Raw genomic sequence first — 16,946 nt, forward strand, 5'->3', positions numbered from 1 at the left:
TTACAGTTACAGAGATAGATGCCTGTATTTCCTTTGACAAATACTGTTTTTAAATCTTTTTGGGTGGCCGGGAGAGTAATGGGGAAGAGAAGCTATATGAGATTCCTACTGCATGTTCAGAAAATAGCAAATGTGAAACAGGGAATAAGAATTCAGGTCCAGAAGTCTTCATACCTACCTGACGATGGGCACATCCTTCACCATCTTCCTTTTCTACTTCTTTCCTCCTTTTCTCTCCTATCCCTTTATTCTTTTCTTCCTTTAGTTGTCAAATCCTTAGTCTTCTCCAATCTGTGAGAGTTTCATGACTTTTTAATAGTAATTGTCAGATATTTTGTGGAAGGTGTCCCAATTTGGGTTCATATGATGTTTCAGTGGATCTTAGCCAAAAGGCCGAGAAGCGATAATACGATGTTTCCTCATGAAAACACTGAGATTATGAATTTTGGGGAAGGATAACCCAGAGGTGATATGCCTTTTTTGTCACATCATATTGGGGCACATGATGTCAATACGATTTACTTCTGGTGATGTTAAGCTTGATCATTTGGTCCAGGTAGTGTCTGCTATGTTTCTCTGCTATAAAGGTTTTTTTCTCCCTTTCTATACTCTATTGGTCAGAACTGTGTGACTTTTTGTACTCAGCTTTACTGAGATATAATTGACAAATAAAATTTGCTTACATTTATGTGATATTTTGATATATCTATACATTGTAAATTGATTACCACAATCAACCTTGTTAACATATCTATCATGTCACATAGCTATCATTTTATGTGTGGTCAGAACATTTAAGATCTACTCTCTTAGCAAATTTCAAGTATGCAATATACTATTAATGATAGCCACACACTCTACATTAGATCTCCAAAACTTATTCATTCTGTACAACTCAAACTTAGTAGCCTTTGACCAACATCTCCTTACTTTCCCCACCCGCAGCTCCTGGCAACCACCCTTACACTTTCTGCTTTTATGAGTTTGAGTTTTTCAGATTTCACATATAAGTGAGATCATGCAGTATTTGTCTTTCTGTATCTGGCTTATTCTGGCTTATTTCACTTAGCATAATATCCTCCATATTCATCCATGACAAGATTTCTTTCTATCTCTCCCCCCCACCTTTTTTTGTTAAGATTATTTTTTAGAGCAGTTCAAGGTTTACAGCAAAATTGAAGGAAAGGTATAGAGATTTACCGTGTACTCTTTGCCCCACACATGTATAGAATTCCCCATTTTCATCATCCTCTAGCAGAGTGATATAATTGATGACCCTACATTGGCACATCATAATCGCCCAACGTTTATAACTTACCTTTGGGTTCACTCTTGGTGTTCTACATTCCTTGGGTTTGGACAAATGTATAATGACATGTATCCATCATTATGGTGTCATACAGAGTATTTTTTCTGCCCTAAAAATCCTCTGTGACTCCCCTAGTGATACTTGCCCCCCCAATCTGATGGCAAGCACTGATCTTTTTACTGTCTCTATAGTTTTTGTCTTTCCTAGAATGTCATATAGTCAGGACATACAGTATGCAGCCTTTTTTGATTGGCTTCTTTCACTTAGTAATATGCATTTAAGGTTCCCTCATATCTTCTCATTCTTGATAACTCATTTTTTTTTTTAAAGATTTTATTTATTCATGAGAGACAGAGAGGCAGAGACACAGGCAGACGGAGAAGCAGGCTCCATGCAGGGAGCTTGACGTGGGACTTGATCCCCGGTTTCTAGGCCACGCCCTGGGCTGAAGGCAGCACTAAACTGCTGAGCCACCCCGGGCTGCCCTCATTTATTTTTGGTGGGGGGATGAATCATATTCTACTCTCTGGATGTGTGACAGTAAAAATGTCCATTCACCTACTGAAGGACATCTTGGTTGCTTCCAAATTTGCCAATTATGAATAAAGCTGCTAAGAATATTTGTGTCAGGTTTTTGTGTGAATATGTTTTCAACTCCTTTGAGTAAATTCCAAGGAGGACATTGCTGGATCATATGATAAGAGTATATTTAGTTTTGTAAAAAACTGCCAAACTGTCTCCCAAAGTAGCTCTTCTGTTGTGCATTTTCACTAGCAATGAAGGAGAGTTCCTGTTGCTCAACATCTTTACCAGCATTCAGTGTTGTCAGAGTTCTGGGTTTTGGTCATTCTAATAGGTGTGATTTTTGTGGGACCCAAGGAATGTAACAAAAATCCCCTACCCCTGGACAAGCAGAGCAGGACTAACTCCATTTTGTGCTACACCCGCCATCTCCTGTATAACCCCCACAGGACCTGCTTATTGCTTAAGGCGCTGCCCCACCCTAGTCAACCGCTGGGCACACCCTTACCGGAAACCAGCTCATATAGGAATGCGGAACCCCTAACCGCCAAAGAATGTAAACCCCGCCTTTTGCCCGCCAAACCTGCGAGCCAATTCTGACCAGTGATAGGCTAGTTCAAACGGTCACTATAGGGTAAATTGTAACTCAGCTGGCCACCTGCGTGTGGATCGACATGACCATGTGTGTGTTATAATCTCATTGGGCACTGGCCCCTATAAAACTGCTTCGCCTCTTAACCTTGGAGTCCAAGTCCCTGCTCCGCTGTGTTTGGTACACTTGGACCCAAGCTCGAGCTTGTTAATAAACCCTCGTGCTTGCATTGGTGTCGCCTCCTCGGTGGTTTCTCGGATTCGCAATCTTGGGCACAAAAATTTTCTTCTTTAAGGGCCAAATATATGTATATTTGTAATATATGTAGTTATGCACGCACATATACATATAATCTCACATTTTCTTTATTCATTTACCAATGGACATTTAGGTAGATTCCTTATCTTGGCTATTGTGTATAATGCTGCAATGAACTAGGAAATGAAGGTATCTGTGTCAGATACTGATTTCATTTCCTTTGAATCTATACTCAGAAATGGGATTGCTGGATCATGACAGTTCTACTTTTAATTTTTTTAGGAATCTTCATGCTGTTTTCGATATGACTGTACCAATAGAAGTGTGTGACTTTTTTTAAATCGAGTTTGAGAGTTATTTTACTTAGTTAATGGGATTTATTGAAACTATCTTTTTGTTAAATTTTCTAATTTTTTAAAAAAGGTTTTTTAAAATTTATTCATGATACACACACACACACACACACACACACACACAGACAGAGGGAGAAGCAGGCTCCATGCAGGCAGCCCGATGCGGGACTCAATCCCGGGACTCCAGGATCATGCCTTGAGCCAAAGGCCAGATGTGCTTAACTGCTGAGCCACCCAGGCGACCCTTAAATTTTCTAATTTTATTGTGAGATGGTGGAGTACATAGTTTGTATGATATTGATTTTTTTTTAATTTATCAAGGTTTCTCCATAACTTAATTTGTGATCTATTTCTGTAACTGTTTCAAGTGTGCTTGAAAAGAATCTGTTTTTCCCCATAGCTTAATTTCCACATTCATGAAACAGGAAGAACCAAAAATGTCTGACTCCTTTGATTTTTGCTTTGAAGGTTGCAGGACTAAAGACCAAAGAAGAAGACAGAAAAATACATTTGACTCTTTGTTCTGCATGTTAACAATGGGTATGTCTTGACACAAGTAAACATGGTAGGGGAAAGAGAAAAAGGGAAATATCTGTCCTTCCTGAAAATAGATTTGTTACCACTGGGTAACAGGTGCTTAATCCTCTGCGGGGGCACATTTCCAGCCTACAGAGAAGGAATAAACAGAGTGGAAGAGTAATCATCTGTGATAGTGTTTCTGATCTGTGTTTGACTTTTCAGTCCGCTTGCCTTAGATATTCATTTGAGTGAAGCTGAACCTTTGGTCTGCTGCTCAGAGAAGTATCATTGTATGCTAATGTGGGGTGGCAATCCTGCAGTCAGCTGACTGAGGTCAGTTGACTAGTTCAATTACAAAGCCAGCCTAGTTGCTTAGAGGGTAGCATGAATGCTCATCTAACTTTGCCACATGAAGAGGAATTTAATAATCAAGGGCTTCTCTCTATGAATTTAAGTCAGATCCTTAACAGCTAACCTCTTAGGTTGCTCAATATCTGGATTCCATGCCCCTCAGCTCCTGCACGAATGGTCTCTTGCTGCCTTTGACTCTCTTCTCTGTGAACTCTTGTGGAACTCACTGTTTGCTCACTACCTCTGCTGCACGTCATCATTAATATCTCCTTCCAGTTCCCAGAAGATCTCAAGCCTTTCCAAATAGAACAAGACATTAGGAAGTGTTTTAAACTAGGTAGTTTTATATGGGTGTGCTTTGTGCCATTTGTTTCAACTTTGGTTTTTGTTTGAAAATTACCAAAGTTTATAGTTGGAAAAATTACACCCAAAAGTCTGCTGTAACCTCAGCTATTGCCAGTGTTGCAAAAGGTCTGCACTTCATCTGGATGAAGGCAGAGAATGTTGCTAATGCCTGCCTGTCCACGTACAAAAGCTAAATCTTGCCCAGGAAAGGAACAGCAGTTCCAGAGGAGAAAAAAGAAAAAAAAAAAAGAAAAAAAAAAGAAAAAAAAAAGGGAGAAAGATTGTGAAGAGAGTACTAGGAGCTCAGAGTATCAAGTGAGAAGTGGCACCTGAATGATCTGCCAATATTCCGGCTGTCGTTAGAGCAACCAATGCTTCACCATATGCGACTGTGGGGTAGATACTGTGTACTGGAAAGGGCATGAAATTAGAAGGACCTGGTTAGAATTCAGGTTTTGCTATATATTAGCTGTGAAAGTTTGGCTGGGATATTTGACCACTTTGATTCCACAAGTCTTCACATCTGTAAAATGCTGATAATAATACTTGCCACCCATGTAAAGAAATGGTCACTACTGGTATAATAAAATAGTATATTGTATAGCAACACTTCAGACTGGTCACAAAAATGAGAAGGCTTTGAGGAGGGAGGTTTAGAACGGTTTTCCACTGATCTGCTTACAAAGATCTTCTCATCTTCCACCAGAGGGGTTCGTTGAGGAAACCCGGGTAGTGTCTAGTGTCGGGCCGCGGGACGGGCCTCAAGATGGCGGCCGAGGCCCGCAGCCCGCAGCCCGCAGCGCCGCGGAAGCCTGCACGCCTCGCCCTCGGCCGCGCGCTCCCAACCTCCCACCTTCCGCCCGCTCTGCCATCTTTGATTTCTCCGTCGATCGATCGTCGGGAAAGCTCACAATCTGGTGCCGAAACCCGGGGGGAGATGGAGACCTCACCTGGGTGACGGACGGCTGACTCCTCTCCCGGCCAGGACCACCAGCGGCCTCCTGCCCCGCGGGGTGTGGGGGAGCTCGCCGTCCGCGGTCGTCCTCGCTCTGCGGAAGGAAACGGCAGCTGCGTCAGAGCCGCTGCGTCAGAGCCCCGGCCGTCGCGACACGGCCTGCGCCCCCGTGGCCCCCACCCGGCCGTCGCGACACCGACGGCCACGGCCTCCGCCCCGGTGGCCCCCACCCGGGCCGGCTCCCAGGCGATCTGGAGCCGTCCTCTTCCCCGCGGCGGCCTCTGATTCTCTTACCTAATTCCAAGGACGAACCGGGACCCCGGGTTTTGACCTTGGAATTGCCCAACCAGGACTATGGGAAACACCCAGTCCAGGATTGGTCTGAAAACTCCATTGGGCTGCCTAACCTTGACGTCTTGGGGTTCTCCCATGACCTGAGGAGGCGTCGCCTTACCCATTGTTGTACGGGAGCCTGGCCTCAATACCAATTAGACAACCGGTCCCGAAGGCCTCCAGAGGGAACTTTCGATTACCAAATTCTTATGGATCTTGATAACCTTTGCAGACACCAAGGCAAATGGTCCGAGGTTCCTTACATACAAGCTTCCTGGGATCTGCGCTCCTGGCCCTCCCTCCGCCTTCGATGTTCGCCTACCCAAGTCCTACTTGCCCGTACCCCACCTCCCGACATACCTCCTACCAACCCCAAGGACCTCGACTCTTACTCCCCTTCTCCCCTTTCCGAAAGCCCGGAGAACCTCACATCCTCCCACCGCTTGGGGCCAGCGGCTCCTCCACCTCCCCCTTACCCTGAACCCAACGCTGTCCCTCCTACTCCTTCCCCTCCGGCTCCCCCACCTCCTCGACCTCCCCTCCGGTCGCCGCCGGCCCAGATCTCACCAGACACCGTCGGGCCTTGTCTGCCCCTTGCGGGAGGAGCTGAAAAACGGCTGGGCTCTTTCTCTGCCAGCCCAGGTAACTACATCAAAGAATTTCAGTGTTTAGCTCAGGCCTGTGACCTTACATGGCACCACCTACCTGTGGTGCAGACCACGACTCTCACTCCTGAAGAGAGAGCGCAGTCGGCAGCGGCGCGGGAACACGCCGACCAGGCCCGGCTCCCGGCCTCACGATGCCCGTGGGCGCCCCGGCGGATCCCGGAGGCAGATCCTGGCAGTGGATCCCAGCGGCGGATCCCGGATGGGATTACCAGGCCGGCCAGGAGGGCCGCGGACGCCGGGACCGCATGGGGCAATGCCTCCTGGCGGGCATGAGGGCGGCCTCAAACAAGGTGGTCAATTATGACAAACTGCGAGAAATCGTTGAGAACCCCGATGAGAACCCTCCCGTGTTTCTAAATAGACTTAGGGAAGCCTTAACCCAATAACCCAATTAGATCCGCCTCCACGTGGAGGAGACCCTGAATCGGTGAATCCGGCTTTCCGACTACTGGGTGTGGAGGACGACTGACAGCGCCCAGACTCGGACACCCTACTCACCCATGCCAAGCCCAGGGTTACGCTCCAGGTAGCGGGTAAGTCCATATCCTTCTTGCTGGACACGGGGGTGACCTATTCTGTCCTGCCCTCCTATTCGGGACCTAGTCACCCCTCCCCAGTGATGGTGATGGGAACTGATGGCACCTCCTCCAGTCCTAGGTCAACCCCGCCCCTCACTTGTAGCTTGGACGGGTTCCCTTTTGCTCACTCTTCCCTTATCATTCCCTCTTGCCCGGTGTCCCTTCTTGGAAGGGACATTCTCCATAAACTCAGGGCCACTATACGACTCTCCCCCTCTCCCACCACCTCTAGCCACCTTACTCTTCCCCTTCTGGTGTCCCCCTGGTCTGGGATACCTCCAAGCCAGTTGTGGTGTCACACCATCAACCTATAAAAATCAGACTCAAAGACCAATCTACCTATCCAGCCCGTCCTCAGTTCCCCATCTCCCTGACACACCTATAAGGATTTAAGTTCATCATAGACCGCCTCAAACAACAGGGGCTCCTCATACCTCATCAGCTCGCCCTGTAATACCCCTATCCTCCCCTTAAGGAAGCCCACTGGGGCTTATCGCCTCGTTCAGGACCAGGAGTGTTGACCTGGGTGGCGCCTGGGGCTGGAGGTATCGGGGCCTCAGTCAACTTCTATTATAAGCTTTCCCAGGAACTTAACGATGACATGGAATGGATCACCGACTCTCTTAACAGCCCTACAGACCCAACTCTCTAGCCTGGCAGCAGTGGCCCTCCAAAACAGGTGGACTTTAGACCTCCTCACAGCTGAAAAAGGAGGAACATGTCTATTCCTCAATGAAGAGTGCTGCTACTATATCAATCAATCGGGTATTGTCACCACCAAAATCCAGGAACTCCAGGACCGCATCCAGTCATGACAGCAGGGTGCCACTGCTTGGGACCTCTTCCCTAATACATGGATGACTTGGCTTTTTCCCTTGGCTGGCCCCCTATGTGCCATAATCATCCTAATTTCCTTTGCGTCATCCGATTTGTGTCATCCGATTTTTGTGTCATCCGATTTTTGCAGGGAAAGCTCCAAGAAATCGCCCGGGTGTCAGTCAACCAACTCCTTTTACACCCCTACACTCGCCTGCCCACCTCCGACAAGCCCTACGACACCCTTATGTCAGCAGGAAGCAGCCAGATCTGAGTCGCCCCATATAACAACAACAACAAAAAAGGATCGGAATGTTGGCCTGGCGAGACTGGGGACCTCAAAATAGCCGACTTGAGGCTAGCAACCTCCCAACAACCCCGCCCTACCCCATCTTATAAGCCTGCACACTTCCCCCTTTGGGCGCAACTTCCCTGACTCTGAATCACCCAACCTCGCCCGGCAGCACTTCCTATTAAAGCAGGCTCGAACCCACTGCCGGGCTCTGCCATCTTTAATTTCTCCGCTGATCATCGGGAAACCTAACATCTAGAAATAGCGATATTTGAGTTTTTTTTTTTCCTGTTACCATAAACCAATTCTTAGCAGGTCTATGACTTTCTGCATATAGCACCAAACTGATTTAAAGTGAATCAATGAATGTGTTTATATGCCTTATTTCATAAAGGAATTCAGGAATGACCCTCCTTTTGATATTCTGGTATCTCTCTATATTTGGATCATGCATTTTTCTTGTCTTCTGAATGAAAAATGTGGTGAAATCAGCAGGTCACCAGCCAGCATCAGCTGCTCTCTTTTTAGAATGTCTTTCTGTGCTTTAGAAGCCAGAACTCTCCAAACCACATGCTCCAGACAGCGTTGCTGCAAATGTTCTCCATGTGAAATAGCTGTCACCAATTGCATGCATCAAAGTAAGCTTTGCAGGTGCTTTTTTGATGCTGCTGGAAAATACAGGTCTGGAGACCTTGGCTTTTCTGCAGCAGTGTTTCAATGACCAGTCACTTACTCTGTTGGTGTTGACAAGAGGTTGGGACTGTGGAGTGGTGGCTTCCGCTCCTCCTTCCTGATTGTGGCCGTGAGTCAGTCAGGCAGTGCTGTTTAGGCCTCTTCCAGCCTTTCTAATGACTGTGAATGTCCCCAATTTACCATGACAAATCCCTTTCTTTCTAGAGTAGCTAGCTGGTTGCTGCAACGGGAACTCTGTGATATAAAATGATATAAACGACCCTGCATTTTAGTGGAGGGAAACAGATGACAGGTGACAGATCAATACTTGAGTAAAAGTTTTAATAAGAGGTTGATAACGTACCACAGATAAAAACAAAGTTTGAAAAGGGATGGGGAATGCAGGAGATTAATGTTGCAATTTTAAATAGATTGGTCAGGAAAGGTTTCGTAGATGAGGCGACTTTTGAGACTTATCTATCAGGTCAGTTGTGTGCAACGCCCTGCTGGAGATCCTGTCTTAAAATACTCCCTTAGATAAACCCCTACGGGGACGTGGCGCAGCGGTTTGGCGCCTGCCTTTGGCCCAGGGCGCGATCCTGGAGACCCGGGATCGAATCCCACGTCGGGCTCCCGGTGCATGGAGCCTGCTTCTCTCTCTGCCTCTCTTTCTTTCTCTCTCTCTCTGTGACTATCATAAATAAATAAAAAATTAAAAAAAAAAAAAAACCCTACGTGACTTACTTAACTGTTTTCCATTTCCAGGAGGCGATATTGTTTACCCGCAATAAATATGGCGGAAAAAAGCTTCAGTCCCCCACACTTGGGCCCGCTCAGCAAACATGGAGACAGCACTTCCTGTGTTTGCCCTCAACAAAGATGGCGACAGCACTTCCTGTGTTTGCCCTCAACAGAGATGGCGACAGCACTTCCTGTGTTTGCCCTCAACAAAGATGGCGACAGCACTTCCTGTTGAGGGGCTTCGCCTTCAACAAAGATGGTACTTATGGTACAGGTTCCTTAACAGCCTGGATTCCGGTTGCGGTTTTTTTTTTTTTTTTTTTTTTCCTTTAAATACATGTGTTTGCAGACGTAAGTAACAGGAAACCAGAAACCCCGTATCCATTTTTTTCTCGAAGGCCCCGCACCGTGGCCTCTGCGGCCTCGGCCCCGCGTGGCTTCCCCGCCCACCTAACTTGCGGCGTTTGCGAGCCGGGCCCGGGTTGGGGAGGCGGTGGCGGTGCTGGGGGGGCCAGCGCCCCCTTCCATCCGTTCTGAAGATCATTCCCTGCTCAGGTTGCCCCGAAAATCCCTCCTAGTTCTTCCTGTTGGTAATACAGCAGGACTTGAGGTGGCAAGGAGGGAACTGAGGGCTCTAGACGGGCGTGGGCGGCCGCCAGCGCACGCCGTCCCCTCCCCCGTCGCCACCTCCCCCTACCCCCACCCCCACGGAGCCCCCCCTGTGCCGCCCCCCGACCCCTCCCCCCTCCCCCGCTGCTTCGCCTTCGAAGCCTGGGCACCGGCGCCCCGAGACCCGGCGGCGGGCCTGGCTACTGACCACGGCTGCAGTGGGGGGAAATCCCCAATAAGCGTCCCTCCCACGTGCGGTCCTGGCGGTGGTGCCATAGAGATGCGGAACGCCTAGGGGGAGGGGTGCCGCGACCACCCGGGAGGCGCCCCGCAGAGCACACCTAGAGGTGACGGGGCGGGGGCTTTGCTCCCAGGGGCGGAGGACCTTACAGGGCTCGGTACCTGCGGGCCTCGCGCCCACGCCCACTGCGCTGCGGGCTGAGCAGAAGCCGGTCCGAAGGCCGCCTGCGGTATATCTGATGAAGTCGACGTTAAAGGAAAGCCGCTGGTTCTTGTTAGTATGTTAAAATGAAACGCTGCTCTGTAATTCTCAGATCAAAATTGCTTTTAAGCAGGGTCCGTGGCCCAGTTTTTTCCAAACGTCCTTATCAAGCAAGGAATCCAGCGAGGACCCCATTGTGTGGAAAGCAAAATTAGAAAAGATGATTCATATTCAGGGTTGGTCATTATGCTCAGAAATATTCAAGATTACTTTGATTTGGCTTAACGGCCATATGCTAAACACCACGGCCTGGCACTCCGCCAAGATTCCTAGACGTACCTGACCTTAAGGAGTTTGCCTTTAGGAGGGTTGGTCAGCTTCCTGGAATCTGAGCTACTATTTCATGTCTTCCCAGGGAGAAATGGAAGCTAGAGACAAGCAAGTGCTTCGCTCCCTTCGCCTGGAGCTGGGTGCAGAAGTACTGGTGGAGGGACTGGTTCTTCAATATCTTTACCAGGAAGGGGTCTTGACAGAAAACCACCTTCAAGAAATCAAAGCTCAAGCCACAGGCCTTCGGAAAACAATGCTGCTGCTGGATATCCTACCTTCTAGAGGTCCTAAAGCATTTGATGCATTCCTAGATTCCCTGCAGGAATTTCCCTGGGTTAGGGAGAAGCTGGAGAAGGCAAGGGAAGAAGCCATAACTGAGCTCCCTGCAGGTAGGCCTGAAAAGATCACTTCTGACCAGCTGCAGAATTGTGGAAACTATGTCCTTTGGATGTGAAGTTGGGGTTTTAGGTGAGCAGTGGGTAAGGAGTTTGGCGTGAAGGCACATGGTGTTGGAGGCTGAGGAGGAGGAGGTGGAATTAGGAATGGTAGAGCCGGGGATCCCTGGGTGGCTCAGTGATTTAGCGCCTGCCTTGGGCCCAGGGCGCGATCCTGGAGTCCCGGGATCAAGTCCCGCGTCGGCCTGCTTCTCCCTCTGCCGTTCTCTCTCTCTCTACGTCTATCATGAATAAATAAATAAAATATAAAAAAAAAAAAAAAAAAAAAAGGAAGTGTAGAGCCATGATGCAGAGGGTGAGGAGGGAGGTCACAGAATACATTTAGAAATGCTTCCAGGGAAACTTGGCAAGTCACTTGGGAGGCATGTTCTCATCTGAGAGCCAGGTCATATCTCAGCTCTTGGCATCGGGAGCCATTTGGAAAGTACAGATGGGAAAGCAGGCATCAGGCTACCGATAACGGATTTGTGGGGTGCCAGAGCTGCCGGCTGGGAAAGGTCAGCTTCATGAAGGAGGAGACAGTCTCTAGGAAGGCATGCCTTGCACCTGTTCCCTAGGCCAAAGGGGATTATTTAGAGAGCTGGTTAAGTTTTTAAAGGTTATTGATTGAAAGTCATTCTTTTTAGTTTGGCTTTGTTCAGACACCCAGAGTATTTAATATTATAAGAATAGTAGTTTGGAGAGGGTCTGTTTTGATTTTAAAGAAAGTTGAAAGCAATGGAAAAGAGAAACAATCCTGATGCTACTGGCCTGACTTGTAGCAGGAAGAAGATATGATGTGAGATGCTTTCCCTCTTAACACTTCCATGACTTACTGTTTTCCAAAGCTTGAGGAGCAGAGAACTGAATTGCCAAAAAAACCCAAACCAAACCAAAACAAAAACCCACCCCCAAAACAAAACAAAACAAAAAAACAACAAAAAAAAACCAACCCCCAAACCTCCAAAGTATAAATAACATAAATTAGTTTAAAAAGAAATAAGTAAAATAAAAAAATAAAAAATTGAAAGTTAACTTGCAAATTTTTAATAGTTAGGAAATAAACATTTTCCGGAGTTTTTGAAAGTAGTGATAGTTAGAACTCCTCCGGGACAGTGGTTCTCAGACTTTGTTGTTGCAGTTTTAAAAATACCAACATAGGGATCCCTGGGTGGCGCAGCGGTTTGGCGCCTGCCTTTGGCCCAGGGCGCGATCCTGGAGACCCGGGATCGAATCCCATGTCGGGCTCCCGGTGCATGGAGCCTGCTTCTCCCTCTGCCTGTGTCTCTGCCTCTCTCTCTCTCTCTGTGACTATCATAAATAAATAAAAATTAAAAAAAAAAAAAATAAATAAAAATACCAACATAACTGGTTAAAAAACAACTACCAGTAATAAAAGACCAATTTTATTATTTTTGCCCCATGGACCTCATATTTTGTTTTATTTTGAATGATTTTTCAGACTGCAGGTACTAACTAATCATGATGAATTCTTCTATTTTTATTAATGACATATGTCTGAATATCTGCTCTGCATGAGATAACCACTTAACTTAGGAGGGCTTGGTTAAACCCCAGTGGAAAAAACAAACATATTTTCATTTCCTAGCATGGCTGAATTTCAGGTAAATGTATGTGTTAGGCTTTTTGAAATACTGAAAATAGCTGTCCTTTCAGGGCCACAGGAATTCAAGTGTCCTTACAAAATTAAATACTCCAGGTATGTGAACAAATCCAAACGAAAGTATCTAAGACGTTTCTACCAGTTTACTGAAAACAGAATAAATATTGTGGAACTGGGGACATGTTAAGAGAAGTATTAGGGTATCCAGTGTCTTTTCCTGGTGTTTAACTTAGAGATGCCTCTTGGCACCAGATAGTTGGAAACAACAAAACAAGCGAAACGAAACCCCGTTACTACCAAAATATTTCATTTAATTTTACAATCATTTTGGGTGATGTAACCAGTTCTGTTCTATGTTGTTCATAAAGGTGTGACTCCATTTTCATTTCTTCAAGATTTATTTAGAGAACAAGAAGAAATTGTGATTTTTTTTTTTTTTTTTTTTTTACCAAATGGTGAAAGTTATACAGAAGTTGAGGGAAAAATAATTTTTTTTTAGGTAAGCAGAATGAAACAGTATAACGTGAGAAAAAATTGAGTGTGTCTGTGTGAAAAATATTAATTTGTTCTGTGGAAGTGTTCAAATGGAACGATAGGTTGGCTACTGTACAAATTATGTACTCTTAATTGTTTTACTTTACATTTTGTCGAGTAACACAGCTATTGAAAAATGTTTGAAGAGAGAGTTTGACATGTATCAGCAATGATAATCACAAAATCTTACTTTTAAAATAACTTAATTATTGAGTATTTTATGTAAGATCATAAAATATAAGTAAGGTATGGTGAATAATGGTGTAGCAAACACCTGTCTCCCCATCACTCAAATTAAAAAAGAAATATTACCATTGCCTTTGAGAACCTTGGGTGTTCCTCCTCAGTCCGAGCTCAGCTTCAACACCCACTTACTGGTAAATCCTGAATTTGAAGTTTATCATTCCCTTCTTCATGTTGTAGTTTCCTCTCTCATAAAAATCACTTTTAAAATCCACATATGTTATGGAAAATCTGCAATACCTTAAATTTTAGCAAGGTATATAAAGATATAATTAAAAAATATATAATGTGTGGGGGAGAATAAGGGATGGAGGAAACGATTCATTTATTAATCTTTTTGGAAATGATATATTTTAAAGGAGTTAGTTAACAGCCTTCTCTTATTTGGGACCTTAAACTTTCAGTGTTTAAATTAATTAAGTGGATGGTGATATTTAAATTCTAAAATTCATTGGGACTTAATTAATTGAAAACTTAATTTTTTTTTTTTTTTTAAATCCTGGAAAGTGTATCAGAGTTGAGATGCCTTCAACTTAATGTTCCTGTAAAAAATGCAGATAGAACCAGAGGTCTATTTCTCAGGACCCTGTGCTTCTCCAGTTGTGAGAAAGTAGTTTTAATAAGCTTTTAAAAAGTCCATTTAAATTTTTGTAAAGGCAATTTTGAGTTTTGAGGAACTAAACTGTAGGAAAATGTGATGCTTATATATTATGTGTATATATTAACATTGTCTGATCTTTTACTCACTTTGATTGTCATTATTAATTAATTTGTATAGATTTGGTGGTCTCCTCCTGGGAGGCTTGAGAACAAATGGGCAGGAATGGCTTTCTCTTTGGCCAAGAGGCTGAAACTTCTCCAAGGATTAACTGATTTCATTTTCTTAAGAACCGTTCTTGTCTTGGGCTTCTCAGAGAATCCTGGTTTCCCTTTTGCTTAATTTCTGTGTTATGCTTGTAAATTTTGAGTTGTCTCAAAAGGCCATATTTGGTGATTGATCCTAGTTAGTTGCTTCAAATTTATATTCTAGATGTAAATTTTAGGGAAGAATTTAGTTGTATCTTAATCCTCTCTGATCTCTTAAAGCCTATCCTCAGCATATCCCAAAACATAAAAAAACACTTTAAACCTTTGATTCTTTCTTAGTCTACCTAGCTGATGGGTCTTCCTATTTCTGTTTAAAAAAAATGTCTAAGATGTTAATGAATATTTGATTTTGTGTTTTTCTCACAGTATGAGGACCCATATTTTAGAGGAGAAATTCTGGCAATAAAATTATTTAATCCAGCTTGGCACCATGGAAGGGATACTTCATAGTGTGTCCCTTGCTGGCTAAGACTGCAGAGCAGACAGCAGATCAGCTGGCTGTCCTCTCTGGGCTCCTGTCTGGTCTTTTAGGAGATGAGAACAGTGCTGAGTGTGGGTGTAGGCAGCCTGTGCCTGCCTGCCTGGCTTTCTACTGCTCATGGCCCTGTCTGCTGACTTGCTCTCTCTAGGGCCTGAGCTAATCTGGGTCTGGAAAGGAGGTTGGTGGCAGCCCCAGTCTTACCAGCTGGTGGGACTTAGCCTAAGGCATGGTGGGAGTGACTCCTGGGCCCCAGGACTCCCAGCCCTGTTTGGGGGACTGGGGTTCTGTTATGTTTCTCACTTACCAGCCAGCCTGGCAATGTTTCCTTTAACTCCAGTCTTACATTAGGTTTAGGAGGTTTTTGTATCCCCCTCCTGCCCCCCCCGGCCCAGGCTAGATTCTGGCTTTACATCCCCCTAGCCACTGGGAAGGATGAAGGACAGATGTCTTGGAACACAGCTCAGTGCCTCATATGTTAGCATCAGATGCCTCAACTCTTTAGCCTCCTGAGGCTATTTGCTTTGGCTTTGCCTGTTGAGTGGGTCCTCACTGTGGACCCAATGCCCTGGCTCTAGCTGCCCTCACTGGTGCAGGATGCAGGGCTGGTCTGTATTCCCTCTATCCAAGGGCTCCAGGCTCAGCCTATCCCTTTTGGAGCTGGCCTTGTATGACTGTGCGGAGGTGCATCACCTACTCACTCAAGATCTACTCTGGTACTCAGATGTATATTTGGATGCGTCTGAAGTTACTGAAGCAATAATGGCAAAAATCTCAGGGATTGTAATAGGTTTACTGGAGAGATTTCTAGCCGAGGATTCTCCAGTCATACCATGAATTGGCCCTATTCTGCATACAGTAGATTCGGTGTTGATCTCAGCTTATCTAGCTTATGGTCTGCTCAGGCACTTGCACTGTGGCTGAGTGGATTTCACTTTGTGGCATCCTGTATCCTCAAGAGGCTATGGTGGGTCAGCATCCATGGTAAGACCAGACCCTTTCCTGCGGTGAGGGCCAAGGCCACAGAGAGCCCCAGCAGAACTATCGTGTAGTGCCTGAGGGCCAACTAGATAGATAGCAGGCTATCTATATGACTTGGTAATAAAGATCAACCGAGGGGATTCATTCATTCATTGAAGAAATGTTGAATATTGACATTACGTGCTAGGGTATTTTGGGAAACAAAGCCCTGCCCTTCTAGAGCTCACTGATGTACTATAGTCTGATGGAGATAGACAGGAAGCAAGCGAGTGACTTACAGTGCTACGAAGAAAAACAGTAGTGGTGAGGAAGGGCTCCGCATGTTGTGCAGGGCAGTCAGAGAAAGCCTCTCTGCTGTGAGGATGTGGAGCAGAGACCCGAATTCTGCAACAGAGTGGGTACTTGGAGGAAGAACGTTTCTGATAGAGGGGACTGCAGATGCACAGGAGCTCCAGTAGGAGCCCTCCGTGATAGTTTGGCTGGAGCCCAGGTGCTGTGGCTAATAACCATCCTCACGGAGAGATGACTCACACTGCACGCAGCAAAGGCCCGTTTGTTGCTGTGCTTCACAAAATGTGAGATGTGTGCACAGCCATGATCTTGGGTGGTTCTCAAAATGATTTTAGATGAAATGTGACTGTGGAAGTGAATCACATGGTAGGAGTCATTTCCGTTTTCTTTCTGTTTCAATCCTGATGACATCCAGGTGAAAGTCTCCGTTTGCCATAGCATCTCTCTTGACACTTGCCAGTTTTTCTTTTTAACAGAGAGAAAAAGTTCCTTATGCCTAAAGCTTTCTGCAGACAACAGTATTTAGCTGGAATTGAGTTGTGTTGCCTTCTTTCCCTTGTATTAATCTAATGGTTTCCTTCCATTTATGGCAAGTGAAACTGTTTTCTATTTATGAAGTTACTTTTTGAAAATATGTTGCTTTTATTTAAGTAAAAATGAGTCACATAAAGAAAAATACTATGAAAATAATGGTAAGAAGATGTGGCAAAAATTGTCAAGATGCTTTTCATGCATTTTCTCATTTGAAAAGACAGGAGTTGGGGCAGGAGCAATCCCCTGGTTGCATAGTTGGGGAAGGAAGTCTCCAG

The 16,946-nt window shown here is 45.4% G+C and overlaps 1 protein-coding gene and 1 long non-coding RNA gene across 14 annotated transcripts in view; one reads left to right on the forward strand and one right to left on the reverse strand.

Moving 5' to 3' along the window:
- The window catches only part of LOC102155648, a 44,221-nt gene extending 36,948 nt beyond the window's left edge, over positions 1-7,273 (reverse strand). For 2 of the 7 annotated variants that reach the window (XR_005370526.1, XR_005370527.1), the window contains exons 1-3: positions 5,499-7,273; positions 5,200-5,298; positions 4,029-4,199 (exon numbers count right to left, since the gene is read on the reverse strand). This is a non-coding gene — a long non-coding RNA (uncharacterized LOC102155648). Of the gene's footprint in view, positions 1-178; positions 292-1,200; positions 1,324-4,028; positions 4,200-4,578; positions 4,660-5,199; positions 5,299-5,498 lie in introns of those variants that run through there. The other 5 variants (XR_005370521.1, XR_005370522.1, XR_005370524.1 and 2 more) reach the window with 4 other exon arrangements.
- CRADD (CASP2 and RIPK1 domain containing adaptor with death domain) overlaps positions 5,374-16,946 on the forward strand; it is a 172,673-nt gene continuing 161,100 nt past the window's right edge. Inside the window, exons 1-4 of one of the 7 annotated variants that reach the window (XM_038558652.1) lie at positions 5,374-6,179; positions 6,601-6,738; positions 9,329-9,572; positions 10,771-11,074. In XM_038558652.1, the coding sequence (XP_038414580.1) occupies positions 9,561-9,572; positions 10,771-11,074 (316 nt within the window). In that variant the 5' untranslated portion in view covers positions 5,374-6,179; positions 6,601-6,738; positions 9,329-9,560. Of the gene's footprint in view, positions 6,739-9,328; positions 9,656-10,291; positions 10,432-10,770; positions 11,075-16,946 lie in introns of those variants that run through there. The other 6 variants (XM_038558653.1, XM_038558655.1, XM_038558651.1 and 3 more) reach the window with 6 other exon arrangements.

Source organism: Canis lupus, chromosome 15 (genome assembly GCF_011100685.1).
Source record: "Canis lupus familiaris isolate Mischka breed German Shepherd chromosome 15, alternate assembly UU_Cfam_GSD_1.0, whole genome shotgun sequence".
Classification (NCBI taxonomy): Eukaryota; Metazoa; Chordata; class Mammalia; order Carnivora; family Canidae; genus Canis; species Canis lupus.